Genomic DNA, 24436 nt, shown 5'->3' with positions numbered 1-24436 from the left:
GACAAGCTACAGTAAACTAATCATCTTCTTAGTTGGAATTCAAAAACGATTAATAAAACTGAAGCAAAGCGAAGGAAACAACTACAGGATTTTATGGCAATGATCTTCGGCACACAAAATAGGACGCCCATTGCGCAATGGCATTTACGAATTCTTCGTGAAGCATCGAGGTTTGAAAAAAACCAAATAAGATCGAAGTCTTAGGCATAACCGAAATGAGATTGAATAATAGCGATGAACTTCCAACAGAAAATGACAAATATGTACTATACAGTGGAAAAAAATACGGTGAAAGCGGAGTTGGAATCGTACTGTCGAAGTGCGCTCAAAAGTCGTTGGAGACATGGAAATCAATATCTGGCCGTGTGATACTCGATTCAAGAGCAATGTAAGAAAAGTCATCATAGCGCACGGAATACGATGATGGTACTGTGAAAGATGAATTCTGCTCTGAATCAAAAACCATGCTTAATGAAATTCGGAGGGGAAACATTGTGAAGGCTTATAATTTTCAGTTAATACAAAAACTCTACCCGGCCGATGGTCAATAACGTAGTGCCATTGCTGATTGAGTCTTTGAAATTATGAAAATTATCTGGAGGTCCATGGGAGAATCATTTTGACTGATGAAGCAAATTTCAACCATGGTGGCTACGTCAGCAAGCGAAGTTACCGCATCTGGGGCTTGGAAAACTCAAGAGTTATTGTTAAGAAGCCTATCCATTCGAATATCAGGGGGCTTTTTCTTCTCTTGGGAGCATATTGTTTTACAAAGCCTGTCCATCTTAACTGTCCTTGTATTGGCTTCGCTAATTGTTTAAATTCTAGCTATTGAGATGATTGATCTGCTGTGGCTTTCCCTAGGCTATAGAGCTGCCATCTATCGTTGCTTAGAAACAACATCCTCTTGTATTTTGTGCTGCAGTTTTGATCCTTGCTTATTTAGTGGTTCCATTTTCCTCGTGATGGCGCTATATCCTTTCATTCATATTTTGTGTTATCCCCATTTGTTGATGTTGATGCCGAGATTGGTAATTAGTCCTTTGGTCTGTTCCAGTACTTTTTTAATAGTAAATCTAGTAAAAGGGAAACATTTCAAAATTGCTCTCAGAGTACAAAATAATTTGAAAAGTTCGGGAACGCAAATCTAGTAAATATGCCAAAATTAAATGGCAATACTTCATAATCAACATAACAGCCAATCAGAAGTAGGCACCATTTTACTCTACCAAATTTCTCGAGTAAAAAGTTTTCAAAGAGAACGTCATTTTGTTTTGTGCTCTCTTAAATTTGAGTCAATGTTTTACCAGTTTTGTGGGTTGAGGAACGGGTTTCGAGTAAAAAGTTGGAAAATATGTAATATGAGTAGATTCTTTTAGGTTCTGGAACAGAACTCTTGTGTTATTTTCGTTGTTTTTATTGTTTTATTCCAGCTTATTGATCTGTTCTAGCCTAGCCCTAGGTTATAGGGCTGCCATCTATCGTTGCCTAGAAACAACGCCTTGAATTTTCTGCAGCGGTTTGGATCCTTGCTTAATAAATAGCGTAATATCTCCTGTCATTCTTATTTTTGTTATAATTTTCCTCGATATAGTGGTGCCATTTTCTTTTTAGTCCTTTTGGGGGCATAGGGCTTTAACAAAGCATAGTCATATTAACTGTCCTTGTGTTAGTTTCGTTAATTATTTGTTGCGTTTTCAGGACAGCTTCAAACAAGGACTACGCCCAATATTAATCTCGATATGATACTATAATTTCTTGACTTCATAATTTATTTCTTATATTGTTAATTTCGGTAAAATTATATTTTTATTTACTTTATTTATTATAATATATATTTTTTATTTAATAATTTAATTTTTTAAGTCAATTCATTTATTTATTTTTGTTTCGTTTTTTTCCTTTCTTTTCAGATAATGACAACCTTCAACAATGTACCAAATCAATAATTGGTACTTTTAGTACAAACAAACAGAAACTAAAATAAAATCACAACGACAAAAACATAGTCCAAATGATTTGTAATAATTATTGGAAAATACAACAACATCAACAAAAACATCATTTAACTACAAGTGATAGCTTTGACGTTAATGTCCTCTACAACAACAACGTTTTGGCCGCATAAGGAAAAACACCCTAACACTACCTAACTACGCACACACAAAAATCTACTTAAATTTTAGTTAGTATATTTTTATAAAAAATATAAAGGAAGAAAATTATTTTTTTCTTCTACACCAATATATCAACTCAAACGGTTTGATACCCAACACAACCCAACACAATGCAAGGTCCCGAACATGTTGTGTCATTCTATGTGGCAACCTGTGGACAAAATGGACCCGGTTTGGGTTCCGATGAAAAAGAAATCATATTGCTGGTCTATGTGATTTTGGAAGCGGCAACGGGACAGGTGAGATATATTATTTTTTTTATTTTACTTTTATTGTTTTTGTTTTGTTTTGTTTTTTGCCCAATCGCATTGAATTGCTTTGCAATTGTCAATTATATCGATTATTAAATAACTGTGTTTGTTGTTTTTATTTATTTGTTATTGTTTATTTGTATATACTATAATTTATAATTGTTTTTGAATGTATGTTATTGTTTGTATTAACTTTTTTTGTCTTGTGTTCATTTCGGGGTACGCCTACTTAAGCTCCATTGAAATGAAGGGAAACGCCATTGTATTCCGCGCTGTAAGGTTTTAATTAAGAAAACAACATGTAGAGGCATATTTTTATATGTATGTACAATGTACATACAAACATATGTATCGGACAGAGAACATAGATTGGCTATGGAATTGAAAGTCGCTTTTTAATTTTAAAGATGTACGCCATAATATGTTCTGTCAATTAGGGTTGTTGCCAATGGGGGCAAGAATTTGCTTTCATATTGGATTTTATATAGTTAATCAGACATCGGATGAGAGTGAGGCATTGGATATTAGTCTGTTATTCAACGAAAACAATTTTTTGAGAGAAATGATCGGAATTTTATTTCATAATCAGAAGGAAGTTATGCCGTTAATAATGAAAAACAAGTAAAAACGCATTTAGGATCGTTCGGACCGAACTTTTTGTACCCTACACCATGAGATTAACAATTAAAATACCATTGTTAACCAGCTTAATAAATGGTGAGTTATGCCATGGTAAATTTTTTTGAAGATTTGCATTTAACTGCACAGGGAATATTAAATAAAACCAGTAAGGAAAGTAGTCAAGTCTGTCGGGGCCGACTATATGATACCCTTCACAGTTTATTGTACAAAATTGTGTGGCAATCGGACAAACTTTGGGTCTTTAGTGCACAATTTACATAAAATCGGAAGAAAATATATATAGGAGCTATAACTAAATCTGATGGACTTTGGTGCACCATTTACAATAATTCGGACAAAAATATACATGGGAGCTATATCTAACTCGGAACCGATTATCACGAAACTTAACACACATCATTCTAGACTTTATTCAGCCTGCTATGCCAAATTTCGTGCAAATCGAAAGATATATGGGACTTTGGTACACCGTTTACCTTACGAAAATATGTATGGGAGCCATATCTAAATCTGAACCTATTTTCAGGAAACTTAACACACGTCATTCTAGACTTAATTTAGTACGCAATGCCAAATTTCGTGCAAATCGAATGGTATATAGGGACTTTGGTGCACCATTTACCTTAAATCGGACGAAAATATATATGGGAGTCATATCTAAATCTGAACCGATTTTTAGAAAACTTAACACACATCATTCTAGACCTAATTCATTACGCTATGCCAAATTTCGTAAAAAATCGAACGGTATATAGGGATTTTTGTACACCATTTACATTAAATTGGACGAAAATATATATGAGAACTATATCGAAGTCGGAACCGATTTTTCCCAATTTCAATGGAGTTCATCCTTGAGCCAAATAAATGAGCTGTGCCACATTTCGTCCAATTCCCATAATAAATGCATTATATGGGGGCTACTAGAAAAAGTGAACATATATTTATAATTTTTCGTGGAGAAATTTGTTATCCAAACGTACAAAACGGAAACCCGAATTTAATATAAAACCAGTAAGAAAAGTAGTAAAGTCGGACGGGGCAGACTATTCACCACTTTGGGTATATTCAACAGATGAATCCTAACAGACGTCACATTTTTAATGTAAAATGAAATTGGATCCATAAACATGTCATTCTGCAACCTATACTAAATAGAAGCTATATCTAAATCTGAACCGATTTCAACGATTTCAGGAAACATAAACCACCTAATTCATAACGCTGTGCCAAATTTCGTGCAAACCGAAAGATATATATTGACTTTAGTGAACCATTTACATAAAATCGGACAAAACTATATATAGAGCTATATTTAAATCTGAACCGATTTACTCGAAACTTAACACACGTCATTCAAGACTCAATTCAGTATACTATGCAAAATTTCGTGTAAATCAAAAGATATATATAGACTTTGGTGCACATTTACATAAAATCGGACGAAACTATATATAAAAGCTATATCTTAATCTGAACCGATTTTCACGAAACTTAGCACACATCATTGTAGGCCTAATTCAATACACTGTGCGAAATTTCGTTCAAATAGAAAGATATTTAGGGGCTTTGGTGCATCATTTACCTTAAATCGTACGAAACTATATATGGGAGCTATATCTAAATCTTGACCGATTTTCACGAAACTTGGCAGACATCATTCTAGATTCAATTCAGCACGTTATGCCAAATATCGTGCAAATCGAAGGATATATAGGGACTTTGGTGCACCATTTACATGAAATCGGACGAAACTATATATGGGAGCTATATCTAAATCTGGATAAATCGGTTAAATATATATATGGGAGCTATATCTAAATCTGAACCAATTTTTCCCAATTTCAATAGGGTTCGTCCTTGGGCCGAATAAGTGACCTATGCCAAATTTCATCCAATTCGGATCATAAATGCGACCTGTACTTTGTTTACAATTTAACATGGAAAGACGGACGGACGGACAGACAGACATGCGTAAATCGACTCAGAAAGTGATTCTATGCATATTTTCAAAAGGCACATATCTCGTTTCCTTTTGCCTGTTACAAACATATGCACAAAGACATAATACCCTGTACCACAGTGTGGTGAAGAGTATAAATACATTCAATTTTACATATGGCTTCGATTTTTACATATCGTAGTGATTTGAGTCTAGAATTATGTTTGTCATAATTTCTTTGAATCGGTTCCAATTTGTATATATGTATGTCTCATGTCTATTTTCGTTCGATTTCAAAATGAGGCGCCAATGATTCCACACATTTGTTCGATTGAAACAAAATCAGACATGTGTTACCATCCTGCGGCTAGAATAAGGATTTTGGTGTTTTTTGAAATCGATTTAGGTTTAGATATAGCTTTCATAAATAATTTTGTGCGATTTATGATTTAAATGGGTTACAAAAAATATACATACATATGTCTGTACAGTCGACACGAAAATGTGCATAGACTATCGACATGAAGCTAGAATAGTGAGTATTGAGTTTTCTTAAAATCGGCTCAGATTTAGATATATCTACAATATATATGTTCTGCGCCAAAGACACAAATATTATCCGATTAACACCACATTTTAATTTCGATATAGCTCCATATACATATGTATAAATTGTTTTTTTTTTCAATTGACACGAAATTTTACCAGGGCTGCCGACTAGAATTCAATATAATTCGAAAAAGCATAATTTAATTTAGGGTATAATATATAAGACCCTGTCCGACTTTGGTCCTTTTTAAGTCTATGTAAGTGTTGGGTCATTGTTAAAAATTTTGATCACATCTGTTTCCAAAGATAATTTTTTTAAATTATTATAATATTGCTCTAGTCATTTTTTTTCTATACTAAATTGACATTTGTTTTTATAAATGTAACTTTCTACTAACCACAAAAATATATAAATAACAAAAAAAATGTCGAATTTGCCAGTTTCCAGTTTTCTCCTGTTTGTCTTTTCTTGTCGCTTTTTTTGCAAACTAATTTGTTTATTGTTTTGTGGTGTGTTAGACAGACAACTGGATTTTTTTTTCATTGTATTTGTTGTGTGTGTGTGTTAAATACAATAATTTATTTGTTTTAAAAATTAGCAAATATTAAAGCAAATTTTTAAATGACACACAAAAAAGGAACAACAAAATGCACTAAAAAGATGTTAACTCATTCACTCACACTCTCTAATGCTCCTGCTTTTTTTTTGTTGGACTGCATAATTTTTATAAGACGCAATGATGCCATAAAGAGGGCATTGACAATTTTGTTGGTCTATTTTTTGTTGTCCAAAAAAAAAATCGTTTTCATTTTGTCTTGCGAAAAGTTAACTTGCAGACAGACGGTGGTCAAAACGGCTACTCTAATATTGGCCTGGTATGATAATTATTTGAGACCGGTTTCGGTTTCCATAGTCTTTTCTCAAAAAATAACGACAACAACAACAACAAAGGAATCGTTTGCTGTCAAAAAAATATATTTTAAATAATTATTTGCAATTAAATGCACACAGAAATAACTTAATTTGTATTGTTGTTGTTGTGGCTCTTGTGCTTGCATTATAAGGATTAGAGTGCTTATTTGGATTTATTGATATAAAAAAAAAAACAAAAAGAGTACAAATTTGTCACGGCCTAAAGTTATTCAACTTGTCAATATATATTTTAGATAGGTACATGCATTGGATACCTTACTAATTTATTTTTATATAAATATAATAATTTTTGTGATGTTAACTGAACTTTTTATACCCACCACCAAGAGGGTTACAATCAAAATATCTAATGGGGACTTCTAGGAGAAAACTCATGTTATGATAGGACCTTGAACATACCGAAAAATACGTGAGAAAAATATGATTGAAATTCTTAAAATATTTAATAGTGGGGCTTCCGTTATATGGGTATAATAAAACGGAGATCAATATCGATATTTTTGGAAGTGAGATTTGACAGCCAATGAGAATACAAAATACCATATTACATCCCATTCGGTTGAAAGACGTGTGCAAAATTCTCAAGATACAGACTTGGGTCAATATTAATAATAATTTTTAATAATTTAATCATTTTTAGAGCCGAAATGTGGTGATACTGCTATGAGAACCCAAAATACAGCCAATTTAATTGAAAAAGCCGTTTTTAAAATCCACATATTGCGGGGTACTTTATTATGGCGACTACCCTTAAACGTGGGTCAATGTTAAAATTTTTAGTATGGAGGTGTGATATGCAACGAGAAGCCAAAATTTTTGGTAAGGAGATGTGCTATTTCATGAGAATCCAAAATACCAAACTACAGCCAATTAGGTTGGAAAACCTGCCCAGAATACGGTTATATGGTACCTACCCTGAAACTTGGATCAACATTAATAATTATACCCTAAACCACACTGTGATACAGGGTAATATGTCAAAAGGGAAGGCAGAAGGAAATGAGAAAGACCCGTGGTTCCTTTTGAGAATATGGATAGAATCACTTTCTGAGTCGATTTATGCATGTCCGTCCGCCCGTCTATCCCTCTCTTAATGTTGTTGTCTGTTGTTATGATCCGATTTGGATGAAATTTAGTACACGCCACTTATTTGGTCAAAGGAAGAAACCTATTGAAATTGGAGAAAATCTAATCAGATTTAGATATAGCTCCCATATATATGTTCGTCCGATTTTATGTAAATGGTGTACCAAAGCCCTTATATTTTCTTCAATTAGCACGGAATTTGGCATAGGATACTGAATTAGGTTCAGAATGATGTATATAAAGTTTCGTAAACATGGGTTGAGATATAGATATAGCTCCCATATATATTTTCGTCCGATTTATGGTAAATGGGGCACCAGCATAGCTCCCTTATATATGTCCGTTCGATTTAATGTAAATGGTGCACCACAGTCCATATATATCTTTCGATTTTCACGAAATTTGGCATAGTGTATTGAATTAAGTCTAGAGTGATGTGTGTTAAGTTTCGTGAAAATCGGTACAGATTTAGATATAGCTCTAATATATATTTTCATCCGATTTTATGCAAATGGTGTACCAAAGCCCCTACATTTCCTTCAATTTGCACGAAATTTGGTATAGCGTACTGCATTGCGTCTAGAATAATGTGTGTTTAGTTTCCTGAAAATCGGTTCAGATTTAGATATAGCTGTCATATATATTTTCTTCCGATTTAATGTAAATGGTGCACCAAAGTCCCTATATATCTTTCGATTTGCACGAAATTTGGCAAAGTGTTCTTAATTAGGTCTATAATGATGTGTGCTAAGTTCCGTGGAAAACGGTTCTGATTTAGATATAGCTCCGATGTGTATTTTCGCCCGATTTAATGTAAATGGTGCACCAAAGTCCCTATATATCTTTCGATTTTCACGAATTTTGGTATGTCACACAGAATTAGGTATAGAATGATGTGTGCTAAGTTTCGTGAAAATCGGTCCAGATTTGGATATACCTCCCATATATACTTTCGTTCCATTTTCCATAAATGGTACACACAAAATATGAAATTGATTCAGATTTAGATTTATCTCCCATATATATTATGGTCCGATTTAATGTAAATGATACACCGATTCGCACGAAATTTTGTACAGTTTACTGAATTGAATGAGTGCTAATTTTCGAGAAAATCGGTTCTGATTTATATATAGCTCCCATATATATTACCTTTCGATTTAATGTAGATGTTGCCCCAAAGTCCCTATATATCTTTCGATTTGAACGAAATTTCGCATAACGTACTGAATTAAGTTTAGAATGATGTGTGTTAGGTTTCGTGAAAATCGGTTATGATTTTTTCCGATTTTATGAAAATTGTGCACTAAAGACCCAAAGATTGGCCGATTGGCACCCAATTTTGTACAATATAGTGAAGATAACCTTACTTGTGTGAAGTTTTGTTCAAATCGGTTCAGATTTTCATATAGCTCCTATATATACTTTCGTCCGATTTTAAGTAAATGTTGCACTAAAGGCCCATACCTGCGCAGATTGACAAATCGTACTGAAATTAATATAAATTAATCTTTTGTAAGTTTCCTTGAGATCGTTTAAGATTTAGCATAGCTCCCATATATAATTTCGACCTATTCATGTTTATTGTACACCAAATAATCAATGGGTGTCTGATTGCGATTCAATTTGAAACAGTGCAGCATACCGAATAGCGTCTGTGAAGTTTGCTTTAAATCTATTCACAAAATTTAGCATAGGTTGATGTTAGTCGGTTTACATGTTCGTTAAATTTCATGTCAATGTTCTTTCGAAAAGGCGACGTCTGTTAGGACACATATCGACGCCTCCGAAGAATAGTATGCTAAGTCTGAAAAGTGAGTTTTTCAGCAGAAGCTCTCAAAGTATGGAAGTTTCTTAAATCTTACGTGCCATGCTAAGTACATTTTTGCTTATAACTTTGGTTTGGATTGGCCGATGATTACCAAAAAACGTAAAGAACTTTAAAACATGCTAAGTCGACTTAGCACACACATGTAGAATATACCCAAAGTGGTGAAGGGTATCATATAGTCGGCCCAGTCCGACCTTACTACTTTCCTTACCAATTTAAATATTGCGATCGCTACAGTGATTTCAATAGACGAACACGTATAAATCGACATATAATTTTATTCTGATCAATAAAAATTACTGTACTTTATGGTGGAGGGTATAAAAAGTTCCGTTTTAAAAAAATATTACATAATTGTATTACATTATTTCCGTTTCTGCAATTTCATAAGTTTTCTTGTAATCAGAATTACATGAGGGCTATAACAAGATTTATTTATTCATTATAAAACTCATTGAGTAACCAATCTAATCGATCTAATTTCAAAATCAAGTCTTAGCGAAATTTTGAATTAATTCTCTGTCTGGTTAAGGAAAGTTATTGAATTAAACAATAAGTTAATTAGGTAGAAGTTTTTTTTGTTTTCTATCAAATCCTAATCAATTTACATGGCTATTTTTCATTACCTTTCTTTGTGCCATAAAAATTCTACCATTCGAAAAACTTGAAAAAAAAACAACAACAATTTTTCGCGTGCAAAAAAATAACGCTTTTTTGCATGTCATTAACCCCCTAAGGTCAAATATCGCATAATTACGAAGAGTAGCAGGCCAGGGAAAGGTATATGCGGATTTCATTGGCGATTTATGTAAATCTCTAAATGAATGACTTAAGTCCCTAGCTGGCCACTTCATATATATATATATATATATATATATATATATATGAAACTATGTATGTCGGATTGAATGTTCGCATTTATTTATTTATTTTGTTTCGCTATGTAAGTCATCTGCCCATCATTTAATATGTAAAGAATGTTAATAAGGCTATGCAGAAATATTATTATTGGCATTAGGCATTCTCCAAATCAATGTTTATTTTTTCTGCTACTTTATAATACAAAATTTATAAATTTATACAATGCGAGTTCAAATGCTTCGTTCGTCGGGACTTTCTGTTTTACATATTTTTTGCACACAAGAAAAATACCACAATAGAAATATTCAAAACATATCATATATAATTTGGAATCTGTGTCTCTGCGAACAGGTTTTCTCTGTAGAATTCCACTGAAACATTTTTCTTTCAAGTCGACGATAAACGATGACTATTGACTCGGTTTTGTTTTTACTTTATATATTTTGGCAAATAAAGATAAATCAAAACGATGCGACAGAAAATGCATAGTTGGATTTGTTTGTAGTTGTTGTATTTTAAATAATTTACATAACTAATACAATAATATAGTAGTTAATCGAATTTTAAATGGAAACCAAGTCAACAACTTAAATATATAGAGGTATGTCACAAATTCCGATCGAAATGGTTTCAACTTCGTAAGTGAATTCCGATCGTTTTTGTTTTGGCTTTTATAGATTTCGATCGATTTCAAAAATTCCAAAAAATAAATACCTTTATTTGATTTAAATATGAACATTACCAAAATCAAAATACAACCAGTAAGGAAAGTAGTAAAGTCGGACTTTGGGTACCAATCAGAAATTTATGAAAAATTGAATTTCAATATATAAATGGATCTCGACAAAAATCTTAGACCTAATTCAGTACTCCGTGCAAAATTTTGCCTCAATCGGACAAACATCTAATTACATAAAATCGCAGGAAACTATATACATACTTACTTAGCTGGCTTGTGACAGAACTTTCGTTCCATAAGCCGAGTTTAAAAAAGATTTCCAGGCGCGTCGGTCTTTAGCGCAGGTTTTCCAGTTTGAAAGATCATATTCGGCAATGCTGTCTTCTTCTTGATCTTTATATCTTATTCGTGGCCTTCTCCTTCTGTGTGAGCCAACAGCTGGTTCGCTTTTATATGCCTTTCTTCATCCTAGCCAACGTAGTCGCTGCAGCTCAATACGTCTAACAATGCCGATGTCCGAGAATAGCTGGTACAGCTCATGGTTCATTCGACGGCGATATTCAGCGTCAACGCAGATCGGCCCATTGATCTTTCGGAGAATTTTGCGGATAGGGCTGTCGAATGCCGCATTATAGTCGACGAATAGGTGGTCTGTGTCGATGTGTTTTTCGTGAATTTTTTTCAGGATTTAGCGCAGAGTGAAAATCTGGTCAATGGAGGACTTGCCAGGTCTGAAGCCGCATTGGTATGGTCCAATAATGTCATTGACCATTGGCTTCAGTCGTTCACACAGCACGCTGGATAGCACTTTATATGGGATGGGAAGGAGACTTATTCCTCTATAATTGACACAAATTGTCTTGTCTCCTTTTTGTACACGGGACACAGGATGCTGAGGTTTCAATAATTGGGCATGCATTGCTCTAGCCAAATTGTACTAATCAGCTGCTGCCTGCTCCTTACCAGCATCTGACCATCAGTCTTGAATAGTTCGGCTTGTAACCCATCTGCATATGCTGCTTTATTATTCTTCAGCCGATTGATTGCTATTCTGACCTCGTCTTGGCTAGGTGGTATACACTCTATACCGTCATCTATTATTGGTTCTGGAGTATCTTCTTCACCGCCACTATATGATATCAGAAGCTTTTCAAAATGCTCCTTCCAGATCCTCAACACACTGTCTGTATCTGTCACCAGGTTTCCTTCTTCCTCTCTGCAGGAGGTTGCGACTGCACCAAAGCATTCGGTTTGGTGTTTTACTCGTTGGTAATATTTTCGGACTTCTTTCTGACTCCTGTACATCTCGATTTCCTCACGCTCACGTGTTTCTTGTTCTTTCTTCTTTTTTCTGAAAATACGTTTCTCCTCTCTCCTTTCCTCCCGATAATTCTCCATCGCATTACGTGTTGCTACTGTTTGCAGGGTTGCTATACGCTGCGTTTTTCACATCAGTAACATTACGACACTCCTGATCATACCATGGGCTTCTTGATGGTTGTTTTTGGTACCCAAGTGTTGCTTTTGCTGCAGTTTGTAGGGAGTGGGCAATTCTTTGCCATTGTGCTTCTATACTATTATTGGGACAAGAAGTGCTTTCTTCAAGCAGATGGGTAAGTTGAGCGGCTTCTGCTATCTGTTGTGTTTGCAGCGACAAATTTCCGTGTTACATTAGATCGCACCTTGAATCTGTTGCTGCTAACTACCTTGTTTTTTGCTGCCGCGAAGTCAATCAACCTCATGCCGTTATCGGATGTTTTTTATGGAGGCTTAATTTTCCGACGGTGGAACCAAACCTATTTTTCTTCCGATTTTTGCATTAAAATCTCCTAGCAGAATTTTAAAGACATGGCCACGGCTGTTTGTAGGCGCTCGTAAAATATGTCTTTGGTCTGTTCATCTTTGTCTTCCGTCGGAGCATGGGCGCAAATAAGACTGATGTAGAAGAAGTTCGGTTTTATACGGATTCGCTCATCTATTGGAGTGAATCTGGAGACGAGGTCTTTTATTCTCCTCTCATCTGATTTGCTTACGCCAGTCCCTTTCCATTGCATTTCCTGTAAGGCAATAATATCGGCTTTGTACTTCTTAAGTACATCCGCAAAGGCGAATGTACAAGTAAAGAGCCGTTGCTTATCATCCCTACGCCACCCAACTATATATGGGAGATATATCTAAATCTGAACAGATTGCAACAAAACTTCCCATACATAAATTTGGACATACTTCAGTACGCTGTGCAAAATTTTGTGCCAATCGGCCTAAATTTAACTCTTTGGTGCTCCATTTACATAAAATGGGAGCTATATCTAAATCTGAACCGATTTCAACAAAACTTGACATACATCAATCTAGTCCTAATTCAGTACTCTGTGCAAAATTTTGTCTCAGTTGGACAAATATTGGGAGTTTGGTGCTCCATTTACATAAAATCGGACGAAACAATATATGGGAGCTATATCTAAATCTGAACCGATTTTCTCCAATTTCAATAGGGTTCGTCCTTGGGCCAAATAAGTGACATATGCAAAATTTCATTCAAATCGGATCATAAATACAACTTGTACTTTGTTTTGCAAAAATACATGGACGGACGGACGGACGGACCGACGGACATGCGTAAATCGACTCAGAAAGTGAGTCTATGCATATTCTCAAAAGGAACCATGGATCTATCTTGATTCCTTTTGCCTGTTACAAACATATGCACAAAGACATAATAATAAAAATAATAGCCTGACAACATAGTTGTGTAGGGTATAAAAAGGGCCCCTTTCTGGCTACGTCGCTGAATCGGACAAGGAGTTGTAAAATCGAACGAAAGTATTAAAGGGCGCTATATCTAAATATGAATCGTTTTTTTTTCATCATAAATATTCGCATTTTCATTGTTAGGCCAGAAATTATTTTGGTGTCCCCTTTACCCGGGGTATTGATTAGTCTGTCACTGTATCGAACATATAGATAGATATAGACGTTCCCAAACATTTCCAAGTCTGGCTTTCTGTTCCTTTTCAATCTTGTTTTCTATTTGAAACAAACATCATTAGTGGGGTTTTTATTTCGGATTTCGGATTTTCTTACCATACACTAGAAAAAAACGATAACGAAATGTTTCTTGGAAAGACTAATCCGCTGGGTATTCATCAACAGATTTCGCCTATTATACGAGGAGGTCTTTCGATAAGGGTCATCTTTGCTCAAATTTTGTTTGGTTAATTAATCTTTTTTTTTCAGTCGTCAGTGGGGGCATTGTTTGGATTTCCCGTGTTGGTCAAATGTTTGCCATAATTATGTTTGAAACAAATTATAATTAACGTGAGCATGTGTGTTAGTGTGTCTTCACACTTATAATAGATTTTTAATTTGTTAATAAGAAAATATATATATTTTTTTGCAAAACTTTGCCAAACACTTGCCACTCACACACACATACTCATACTTAGCAACTAAAATTCCAAATAAACCAACTTTCAAATGACAAAACCAACAAAGCTCACCGACTGACATATAAAAAAATTCATAATGGTTATTGTTTTTTTTTCTGTTGTTTGGAACAATTTATGTAAATTTTGTGTGATATATGAATATCATTTGACACAGAGCGGGGATTCACCACCGTCGTCTGATAACAGCCAAGGGGTCACTGCACGCAACTAACCAATATCATCGACTAAGTTGTGGTGACCAAATGAAAGTTATTAACCAACATTTGTAGAAAAAAATAATTTTCGTTTGAATGGTAATCAATCTTTTGAAAATCCGAAACCTAAAATCAACACGGAGAAGATGAAGAAGATCCATGGAATTACACATTAATGATGGGTTAAACCAACCATTTCGGCTAAACTTAGTTGTCAATCAGTCTGTTGCTAATTGTGGGAAGTTGTTGTGTTGGATCTTCTTCCTCTAACCTCACCACCCCCCATGAAGAGTTATAATTATTATAATGGTAATTATGTTCAATATTAATTAACCTGGATTGTTGGGTGTTAAGTTTGGGTTAATGTTATTGAATGCAAATTTTTTTGCAATTTTTTTGGCAAAAATTAATCGTGTTTTTGGTTATGAGTTTTGAACAAAATGGTAGCTAAAAATAAAAAAAAATATTTTTTGTTTCCTTACTTTCTCCACTAGTTTCTATTTTTTAATCGACGGAATTTTCAATAGGTTTGGTAGTGTTAAAATGGATTTTTAAGGACCTTCTTATCAAGAGAACAAGTGCATCTGTATGAATGCTATTCAGACCTGTCTTATAGGCCTATTGATATAGAGTTTAAGAACCCCCTGCCTGAGGGGGTAAAGGAATAGAGATAGACACATGGTTCCTTTTAAGAATATGCATAGAATCACTTTTTGAGTCGATTTATGTCCGTCCGTCTGTCTATCCATGTTAAATTGTAAACAAAGTACAGGTCGCATTTTTGATTCGAATTAGATGAAATTTGGCACAGCCCATTTTTTTGATTTAATTCGAATCTACACTAATTCAAGAATGTCCCTACAACATTTCAAGTGTAAATCTCAAGAACTTTTGAAGATATAGCCGATTTTTTGTGTCAGCATCAAGTGACGGCTAAAGGGCTTCTCAAACTTTAAAAGCGTGTTTTCTTTTGCGTATGGCGGGCACGATAACTGAAAAACTAATGACCCAATCGATTCCAAATTTTTACACGTTTCTCTGTGAGTGTATAGCTATCGTATGAACTAGGATAAAACCAATCGGGGAAGATCTTCCTTATTTTTTAACTTGTTTTTTGGTCAAAAATCGGCAATTTTCCAAAAATATTTTTTCAAAGATCCGCCATTTTGTTAATTTTAGAGCGAAGTCAATAATCCTAGTTCATACGAGAGCCAGACATGTACTCTTCTTAAAACCTTTGGAATTTTCCGATTCCGATGTTCCAGTAAGGAGTTATCATGCCCGCCATCAAAAATAAGGACTTCTCTTTAATTACCAAAAACAACAACAAAACAACAACAAAAATTTTTTGTAAATTATTTTTCTTCCTTTTTAAATCTTCAGATATATATGCGCAAAGTTACAAACCTTAACAAGCATTGGCATTGTTTTACCAGCCCATTTAAAATCTTAAAAATAAAAAATCGAGAATGGAGGGGGTTCCCTTAAAGAAAATCGCTTGAGAATGACGTTATTGTTTTTTTTTTTTTGAAATTGGTGCTAATGCAGCCATAGATTCCATAAGGATTTCGAACGGGTGTCTGATTGAAATTAAATTTTTAACAGTGCGGTGTACCGAATAGTGTTTATCAATTTTCCCTGTAAATCGTTTTCCATAAATTTGTCTCTGCCCAAATGAACATAAATTTTTCATAAGTTGTAGACATGCATATTGACATGCTATTTTAAGGATACATATATACAACATACCCAAAGTGGTGAAGGGTATCATATAGTCGGCCCAGTCCGACTTTACTACTTTCCTTACTGGTTTATTATTTATTTTTACAATTTATTTTTTTCTAATGGTCAAAAAAAATTATTTTATTGTTAATAAATTGACAAGCAGATCAGTTAATGCTGTCATTATGTGTCAGAAAATTAATTTTATTTTTATTTATAATAATTTAACACTTAACGGTGATAACTTGTCAAACCAACCCCAACATTTATTATATAGAAACAACAAATAAAGAGGCATATAAACAAATATATTATTTATTTTAATGCAATATATACTGATAATTTATTTTTCTCTCCTTCTTTTTTTAGGTAAGATAATTAATTTTTTAAATCCTGAAATATCATAAAAAATGTTGGTGAGTTGTATTAAAATACGAAGCAAGAATGCATCGGGTTGACTCATATATGTTTACCGTCAACCAATGACCACATTGTTTTGTTACACATTTTAACCAAAAAAAAAAATAAACAAATAATTTTTTTTTTCACGAGAGCACCTTTGATAGGAAAATATGCACTTTAGCTGTAGGCATTTACATTGAGGCTCCCTCAACCCTAGGCTACCTAACCCTTAGAAAACATTCGAATTGACTAAATATAGATGGATATACTGCAATATGCACGACCAAACTATAATGAACAAAATTACACCTATCGCCACTTCTCTGGGTTCCCTCTATTAATATCTATTATTAGTAGTTGTAACACGTCTATGCGGAAAGGACACCAACTTAGGCCGGCCTTAATGTGAACGGATCCGACGGAGATATGATTTCTTACCAGAAAGACAAAAATAGGAAAATAGGCTTTAGCCTATAAATGTGATTTCAATTTAAAGATAATACACAGAATTGATTGCGTCGAAAGCAGGTGTGTGTAATTTAAAGTAACAAGTAAAAATTTTCCTAGTAAATTACCAAATTTCGTAGTAGCTGTAATTTGGTATTTCTAAATATTATACCATAGACAGACGACAGCCTTAATTTGCATTAAAAAGTTCTTAATTTGAATTAAAATTTACCCCAGACAGACGAGAGTTTCTTCATTTATGAACCAGTTTTTGTTTCAAAACAATTGTTTGTTTGTGTGTAGGAAGAAAATATTGGCATTTGTTTACAATATTTTTTAGGATTACATCTTTTTGAAATTGATACATGGCAGGAAGGAAAACTAACAGCTATAATGAAGATAAAACAGCTCCAAATTTGAAGAAATGTTGAATTTTGCCTTTATTTTTAATTTATATTTTCGTAAACATAAACAAATTTGACAGCAATCAATTTATTTTCTACAGCATTGCCATATTGAAATTGCTTAATTCAGTATAAATTCAGTTTGATTTTGTGCATTAACAACACATAAAAATGAGGATAATGTACAAGTTAATTTGAATTAAGGCTGTTAATGCAAATTAAGGCTGTCGTCTGTCTAGGCTATTAGAATTTGAAATACAAAGAGAAATCTCCTTTGGGTGCAAATTTTTATTACTAGGAACTTCAAATTATAAAAATTCGAGTACCAAACACCCATAGAAAAGCCCCTCTCTATTTTAAGTATTTTGTCTGTTGTTATCACTCTATCCTCTTAACGAATTGAGACAGATCGGCAAAATTTGGCATAGAATTATTTTTTTGTCTACAGGCAGGTCAAGTTCGAAGATGAGCTATTTCGGTCCTCGTTCAGGCATAGGTCCCATATGTCGGTACACCAATTTTTTTAGGTTTTTGATCGTGTCCCCAAAATTTAAACATTTTGAGATTTTTATGCGCGTTTTTGATCGAATCCGCTGTAATTTGGCACAATGTGTTATAAATGGGTACCAATCTTCACAATAAAAATGATCAATATCGGTCTACTTTTTCGGTTAGACCCCATATAAAGAAACCCCCAATATTTTGGTATTTTGAGGATAATGGACACGTTTTTTAACATAAATTAATTTAATTAGGTATTTGGGATTCCTATTCCTATCCAAGTTTTAGGTGATTGGAAAATGCCTTCGCCGAACTTTCTAGGGTAGCAACCCCCATACAACGGTACTCTAAAATATGCGGATTATAAGGATTTTGGGCAAGTTTTTCAATTGAATTGGCTGTGTTTTGGTGTGGTGGGTTCTAATTTTGTAGCAAATTTTCCCATCAAAAGTTATCAACATTGGTCCAATTTTCTGGGTTGCCTCCATATAACGGTACGAACAAAATGTGGTTCGTTTGGGGCATTTGAACGCGGTTTTGGTTGTCCCCATATGGGCGTATTCTACCATAGTAGATATTTTTTGTGGAATTCTAAGAATTCTGTGGAAATAATCTGCGGTAATCATTCTATCTTCGGAGGATATCGAGATAAAAAACTTGAATGAAATATACCTCCCGATTTACTATATTTGTAATACAATTTAGTATTGAGGTATATCGGTCCTTAATTAGACATAGCTCCTCATATAATGATAACCCCAAATATTTGCTAATTCCTAAACATTGGTCGGTCTTTAGGTATAGCCTAATATAGCTTTGCCCTCTAAATTGCAGTATTTTTTTTTTTTGCATTTGGGGTTATAGGAGTATAAATACTACTTCGCCTAAAACTTTCAAAAATTTGTTATGCTTTGCCACGACACAAGGTCTCGACCCATTTTAAATATTTTGAAGTTTTAGCCAAATTCTCCAATCGATATAAATATGAATAAAATTCATTTTCAATCTTCCTCAAAAACTATCATTTGGCAGGGCGGGTTATTCGATAAAAATGAAATAAAATGGCTCTTGTCCGAATATGTTCAATATGGATTTGGTTTAGATATAGTCGGCATATAATGGTTCCGATTAATTTCAGGTATTTTGAAAATCAATCCATCTTAAGGTGGAGTTTATAAACAATTCGTCTTTTTCAAAAATTGTAGTAGGTATTTAATCCCCCAACACCCATTCCTATATACCGACCAGATGAATCAATGTACATATGGTGTGATTTTCGAGAAATTTTTAACAGGTTATTCAAACTCAAAAGTCAGGACCTTTTAAATTTTTGTGCGAAATTAATAATTCTAGTTCACCCCAAGCCATACATGTACTTTTTATAATCCCTTTTGACAAATTGGTTTGGTATTTTAATTACAAAAACTACAACCAAAATCAGATACCGTAGCAGTATAGTAGAACGTTGTCCTACATAACTACGATTGAACTTTGACGTCATAATGTGGTCCAATGTGGCAATGATAACATTAAACAACACTTAAATATGTAGATCACTAAAAATAGTTAAGTATTTCTCGCATATCCCAGGTCCTCTTTCTTACAATGGAAACTTTTTCCGATTAGGATTTCCCACAGTGAACATTTGAAACGCTAAATATTCACTGATCGGTATTCGTTGGCCAAATCCCCTCTCCGTGTAAAATTTCGTGACGTTCTGGTGAGACAAATTGGTCCATTTGTCCAGCTATGGCAATCGGTATATTAAAAGGTATCCCTAGTAGTAATATTTCGCGACTTTAAAAACTCTTAGGACCACACAAATTTTTATAATACCTTTACAGCATAGTTGAGCTGGGTATAATTGTAGAAAATTTGTTTGAATAGAGATTTGGGAGTTCTTTAAACATTTTGTACCTATTGTCCCCTAGCAGAAAATTTTGGGGGTATTTTATAACTCTCCCTCATCCACCTGATGTTTCCTGAATAGTTTTATTTCGGCTGTTTTGATGGTCCAACAATTTTTTTGTATTTAAGCATAATAATTGTTGATGATTGCTTTTGGATACACACATACGTATGTAGCAACTTGTGTATGTATGTGTATATGTGCGTGTGTATGTTGGTAATTACAAACTATCAACAAATATAAAATGTTTATCATAAATCGCTTCATTAAATGAGTTAATAATGGCTTTGAATATTTTTTTTCTGTTTTGAGATTTTAATTTCTGCTTTGTTTCATTCGATCGTTCGTTTTGTTTGTTTGACATGTTTGGGAAAAGTCAAATGGATTTATTTACGTATGTGTGCCTGTATGTATGCACGTAAGTCACTGTGACACAGACAAACCGACAAACATACATACCCCCTGTATTTATGTCAAAATTCATTTTATTTTGCGGTTTTGACATCATAACTTTATGGCCGAACTTGTGGCACGAATAAACATATTATTTTATTTTTATAGTAGAGATGGTTTCTGATTGGCGGGGTGAGGGGGGTGGGGCAGAGGTTTTCTCTTTTTTGTGTATGGTTTTATAAAAAGGGTTAATAATGATGACGATGGCGATGTTGATGATGTCGTTGATAGCATTGACAGTGCTGGTGATAGTTGTGATGGCAGTTTGTATTGAAATCTCAATTTTTATTTTGAAGTTTTTCATTTTCTTTTTTTTCGGAATATTTTAATGAGTTTTGGGGAGTTGGTAGGGGCAATAAAGTGTTCAATTTCTGATTGCTACTGTGTATTATTTTATTATGGCGTTTGGTTTGAAAACATAGATAATTACATTGGCTATTATTTTTTTATTATTACCAAACTAGTTTTGTTACAATTGCATGCCAATGTATCCATAAAACAAAATAAATAAAATCTAAATTGAGTTATTTATTATTTGGTGGCAGCTGAAAATGTTCGAACAGGTGTGTGTGTGTCATGAAAATTCGAAATTCTTAAAATTTATAGTATTAATTTACATTTTCTTGGATTTCTTTGAATTAACCGTTGACCCAGTCATTTTGGAACTCGTATTAACATGACACAAGCCAAAGCTTTATTTTATATATTTTTTGTCTTTTTGTTGTTGTATTTTTTTTCTTTTTTAATTTTCGACTCCTTTCTTCATTCAGCTGTTTCAAATTAGCATTTGAAGTGGTGTTTCAAATTGAAAAGCTTCAGGTGATTAATGTGAAATAAAGTAAAAGTTATTGAATGCCAGCAGGGCCATATAGCTACCGAACATTAATATATAATTATGTTGTCCGGATTAGTTTGATAGTAGCTGTTAGCTATTAAAAAAATTGGTGTTGGCAAATCTTGTTTTTTGGTTAATCGAAAAAAATATCGTAGAAGAAAGAGAAGGCTATGGTTGATTGTGCCCTTCACTAATAAAAACGTGATCAAAGGATGGGTGACAGGTTCAAAAGGTATCCCTTCTTTGGTAAAGAGGTGTTGGAAGAAAAATTCAGAAAGGTTTGACGTTAATAAAAGAAATACAATATCAGGCAAATAGCCACCAGGGATACAGAGGGCCTCATTTGTTCCTCGATAGTCTTGCGAATTCTGTCATTGATGTTTTAAATGGAGTCTGGGATATTTGCACACGGTCCGGAATAGTTTTTCCATAAAGGAGCATAGATTTCGTTGCTTTCTGTAGCACGTCGTGTTGTCTAGATGGACGTAAACGTTATCTAGACCAATACCATTCAACTTCGATTATCAAAAATAAGGTCCAATGACCCGCCATATCATAAACAGCATAAAATAGTCATATAATAACTGTTAGGGTTTCTGATCGCCAGATTCCACAATTTTGCTTCGTGACGTACCCAGGTGAAAATGGACATCATTAGTCGTTGGAATTCTAGATCATAGGATCAAATCCAGAAAGACGCTACGTTGTTGATGTTCGATGTTCTTGTGCCAAGTCAGTGATGTTCGACGGTCAATTCCACGTTTTGGATTGTCAAAAAAGGGGCTGATTTCAGCCGATCTCAGAGAACTCGAATTGTGGTACACAAGTATTTGTCATTTCTTTTAGGTTTCGAATTCTTTCGAAGACTTCAGATCATAATATCTATTGGATCCCTAGAAGCAATAAATGATCTTCTTGGTAGTCTTTCAGGAGTCATTTTCCCTTATTCACATTTAACAAAGAGAAGAACACGTTCAGAAACTTCTTTGGAGCTTTATTGTTCAATATTATTTTTCAAAAATGTTCACTGGATTGTGTCGATAGGGAATTCGGCGATGGGTGAGTTGGCTTAGCCGGGCAGTTGAAGAGGTGCAACGTGTCGTGTGGTCCTAGTCCACATGAAGGACATGTGTTAAGTATCAAGCCGTCAATTCTTGCCCAATAGGAATTGAGGTGGTTCAACCATCCTGATCTTAGTTGAGCTTAGAATACTGGTGTTTGTCAGGCAGCTGTTTCACCTCCTTTGCGATGGATGGGGGTGGTCTCCGATTTTGGTATTCACACGTTATTGCTCTACTGCCTGAACGCGTGCGTCCCCGTGAATGTCAATCAGACCTGCTAGAGGTCCACGCTTATTAGACCTGCTAGAGGTTTAGGCTTGTATCTTTGGACCTCTCTCTATCTCTAGATTAGGAAGATCTCGCCTGCCTGGGCGGGGAGTTCTACCCATAAGGCAATGACAGGGGTGTCCCATACATTAACACCCAGCAAGTACTGCGTTAACAACATATAGTTGTGTTGATGGACGGGTAAAATCATCTTCTCCTCATGAGGGTGGTCCAGTAGAGCCATGAGAATACGCCCTGTTGCAGTTTTCAGGGCTGCATTTTGGTAGGTCTGGATATTCCTCCACTGCATATCACTTACATACGCAAACCACACTGTTGCCGCATAGCTTACCACTAACCGGCCTATTGTTTTATAAGAGGTCAACAAGCTACTTGAGGACCTTTTTCCTACTTCTCATTTTATAGCATAAAACAGTGGATTGCTCAGAGTCTTTGAGAAGGTTTTCGAACGTTTCACCCCGTATTATTAGGTAGATGGTGTTCGGAATCAATTCTCCATCTACGATTATGTTCAGCGGGGGCTTCATTTCAAACGTTTTCATATTCCTCAGATAGAAGAAATTTTCGAGATCAGCTATGTAGACGAGTCGTTTTCGAACGTTTCACTCCGTACAATGAAGTAGATGGTGTTCGGAGTCAATTCTCCATCTACGCTTATGTTCAGCGGGGGCTTCATTTGAAACGTTTTCATATTCCTCAGATAGAAGAAATTTTCGAGATCAGCTATGTAGACGAGTCTTTGAGAAGGTTTTCGAACGTTTCACTCCGTATAATGAGGTAGATGGTGTTCGGAATCAATTCTCCATCTACGATTATGTTCAGCGGGGGCTTCATTTCAAACGTTTTCATAATCTTCTATGACGTCCGATGCTTGTGCAATTTCAGAAAGGTAGAGGTTAAACAATTTCGGAGATATGTCCCCTCTTTGGGGAACTCCCCGTTTAACTCTGCAGGGTTTGGACTTCCTGTTTCATGATACATGATTTCCTACTACGTAAAGTGTGGTGCTAAATCCTCGGTTCGGAGTGCCCAAATGCGACGTAGTACACACCTTTTCGCCCTTTCACTCTCGGGGTGCTCAGTGAATTGTCGGTTAAAATAACACGCGTACCTTTTCGGGTCGGGTCACAATTACGTCGTTAAATGTGACAGCCGTCCTGACATCCTTTCTTCCAGTGACTTAACCGTTGCCTCACAATTTACTTGTTTCGATGACAATGTTGTATTGCTTCAGGTGGTCTTGCCTCTTTTTGATTTTGCACTCGCATACTAGCCTGTTGACCTGTCTTCGGGGGTCGTATATGCGAATGTAGAATAACCTGCTGCCGTTACGTTCCTTTTTTGTATCAGAGTAATATGAACATCCACATACCCACTAACCGTCAAACCAGGACACGCCCGATTAGAGAATGACAAATCCTTCGCTGACTTTAACGGAATCTATATTGTATATCGTCGAGGAAGAGGAGAAATGGGCGGCGAATTGAGGTCATCACTACCGTAAACTTACAGCCTCTGCGCCTAAAAGGCTTTATTCCTGGATTTCAAACTCTGCTTGTTGTTATTGTTGTATCATGCCTATATAATGTGCTACGATGACAGTCCTTGGCCGAGTGAGACAAATCCATCTGGTTAATGCTAGTGTGGCTCCATAGGCTCCATATTTTGGGGGTAAGATTCACCATATTTTGGGTATTTTGAAGAGTAATTTTCCTAACAAAGTTGCATTTCTGGTTCTGGCATGAGAACCAGCCTCATTTTTCAAAGGGTAATTTTTCAAAATGGTCGGCCCTACTCGACTATTCTGCTCTGGCCAATT

General features: G+C 34.8%; 1 protein-coding gene across 1 annotated transcript in view; it reads left to right on the top strand.

The window, feature by feature from the left end:
* The first annotated feature begins 2281 nt into the window (after positions 1 to 2281).
* Positions 2282 to 24436, top strand: part of LOC133337543 (RNA-binding protein fusilli-like) — a 78557-nt gene continuing 56402 nt past the window's right edge. The window contains exon 1 of the mRNA XM_061545762.1: positions 2282 to 2416. Within this exon, the coding sequence (XP_061401746.1) occupies positions 2288 to 2416 (129 nt within the window). The 5' untranslated portion in view covers positions 2282 to 2287. The remainder of the gene's footprint in view (positions 2417 to 24436) is intronic.

Source organism: Musca vetustissima, unplaced genomic scaffold (assembly GCF_032173495.1).
Source record: "Musca vetustissima isolate MV318-11 ecotype Yass unplaced genomic scaffold, APGP_CSIRO_Mvet_v1 utg39613, whole genome shotgun sequence".
Lineage (NCBI taxonomy): Eukaryota > Metazoa > Arthropoda > Insecta > Diptera > Muscidae > Musca > Musca vetustissima.
Note: the sequence above shows the minus strand (reverse complement) of the source record. Positions and strands in the feature narration are given on the sequence as shown.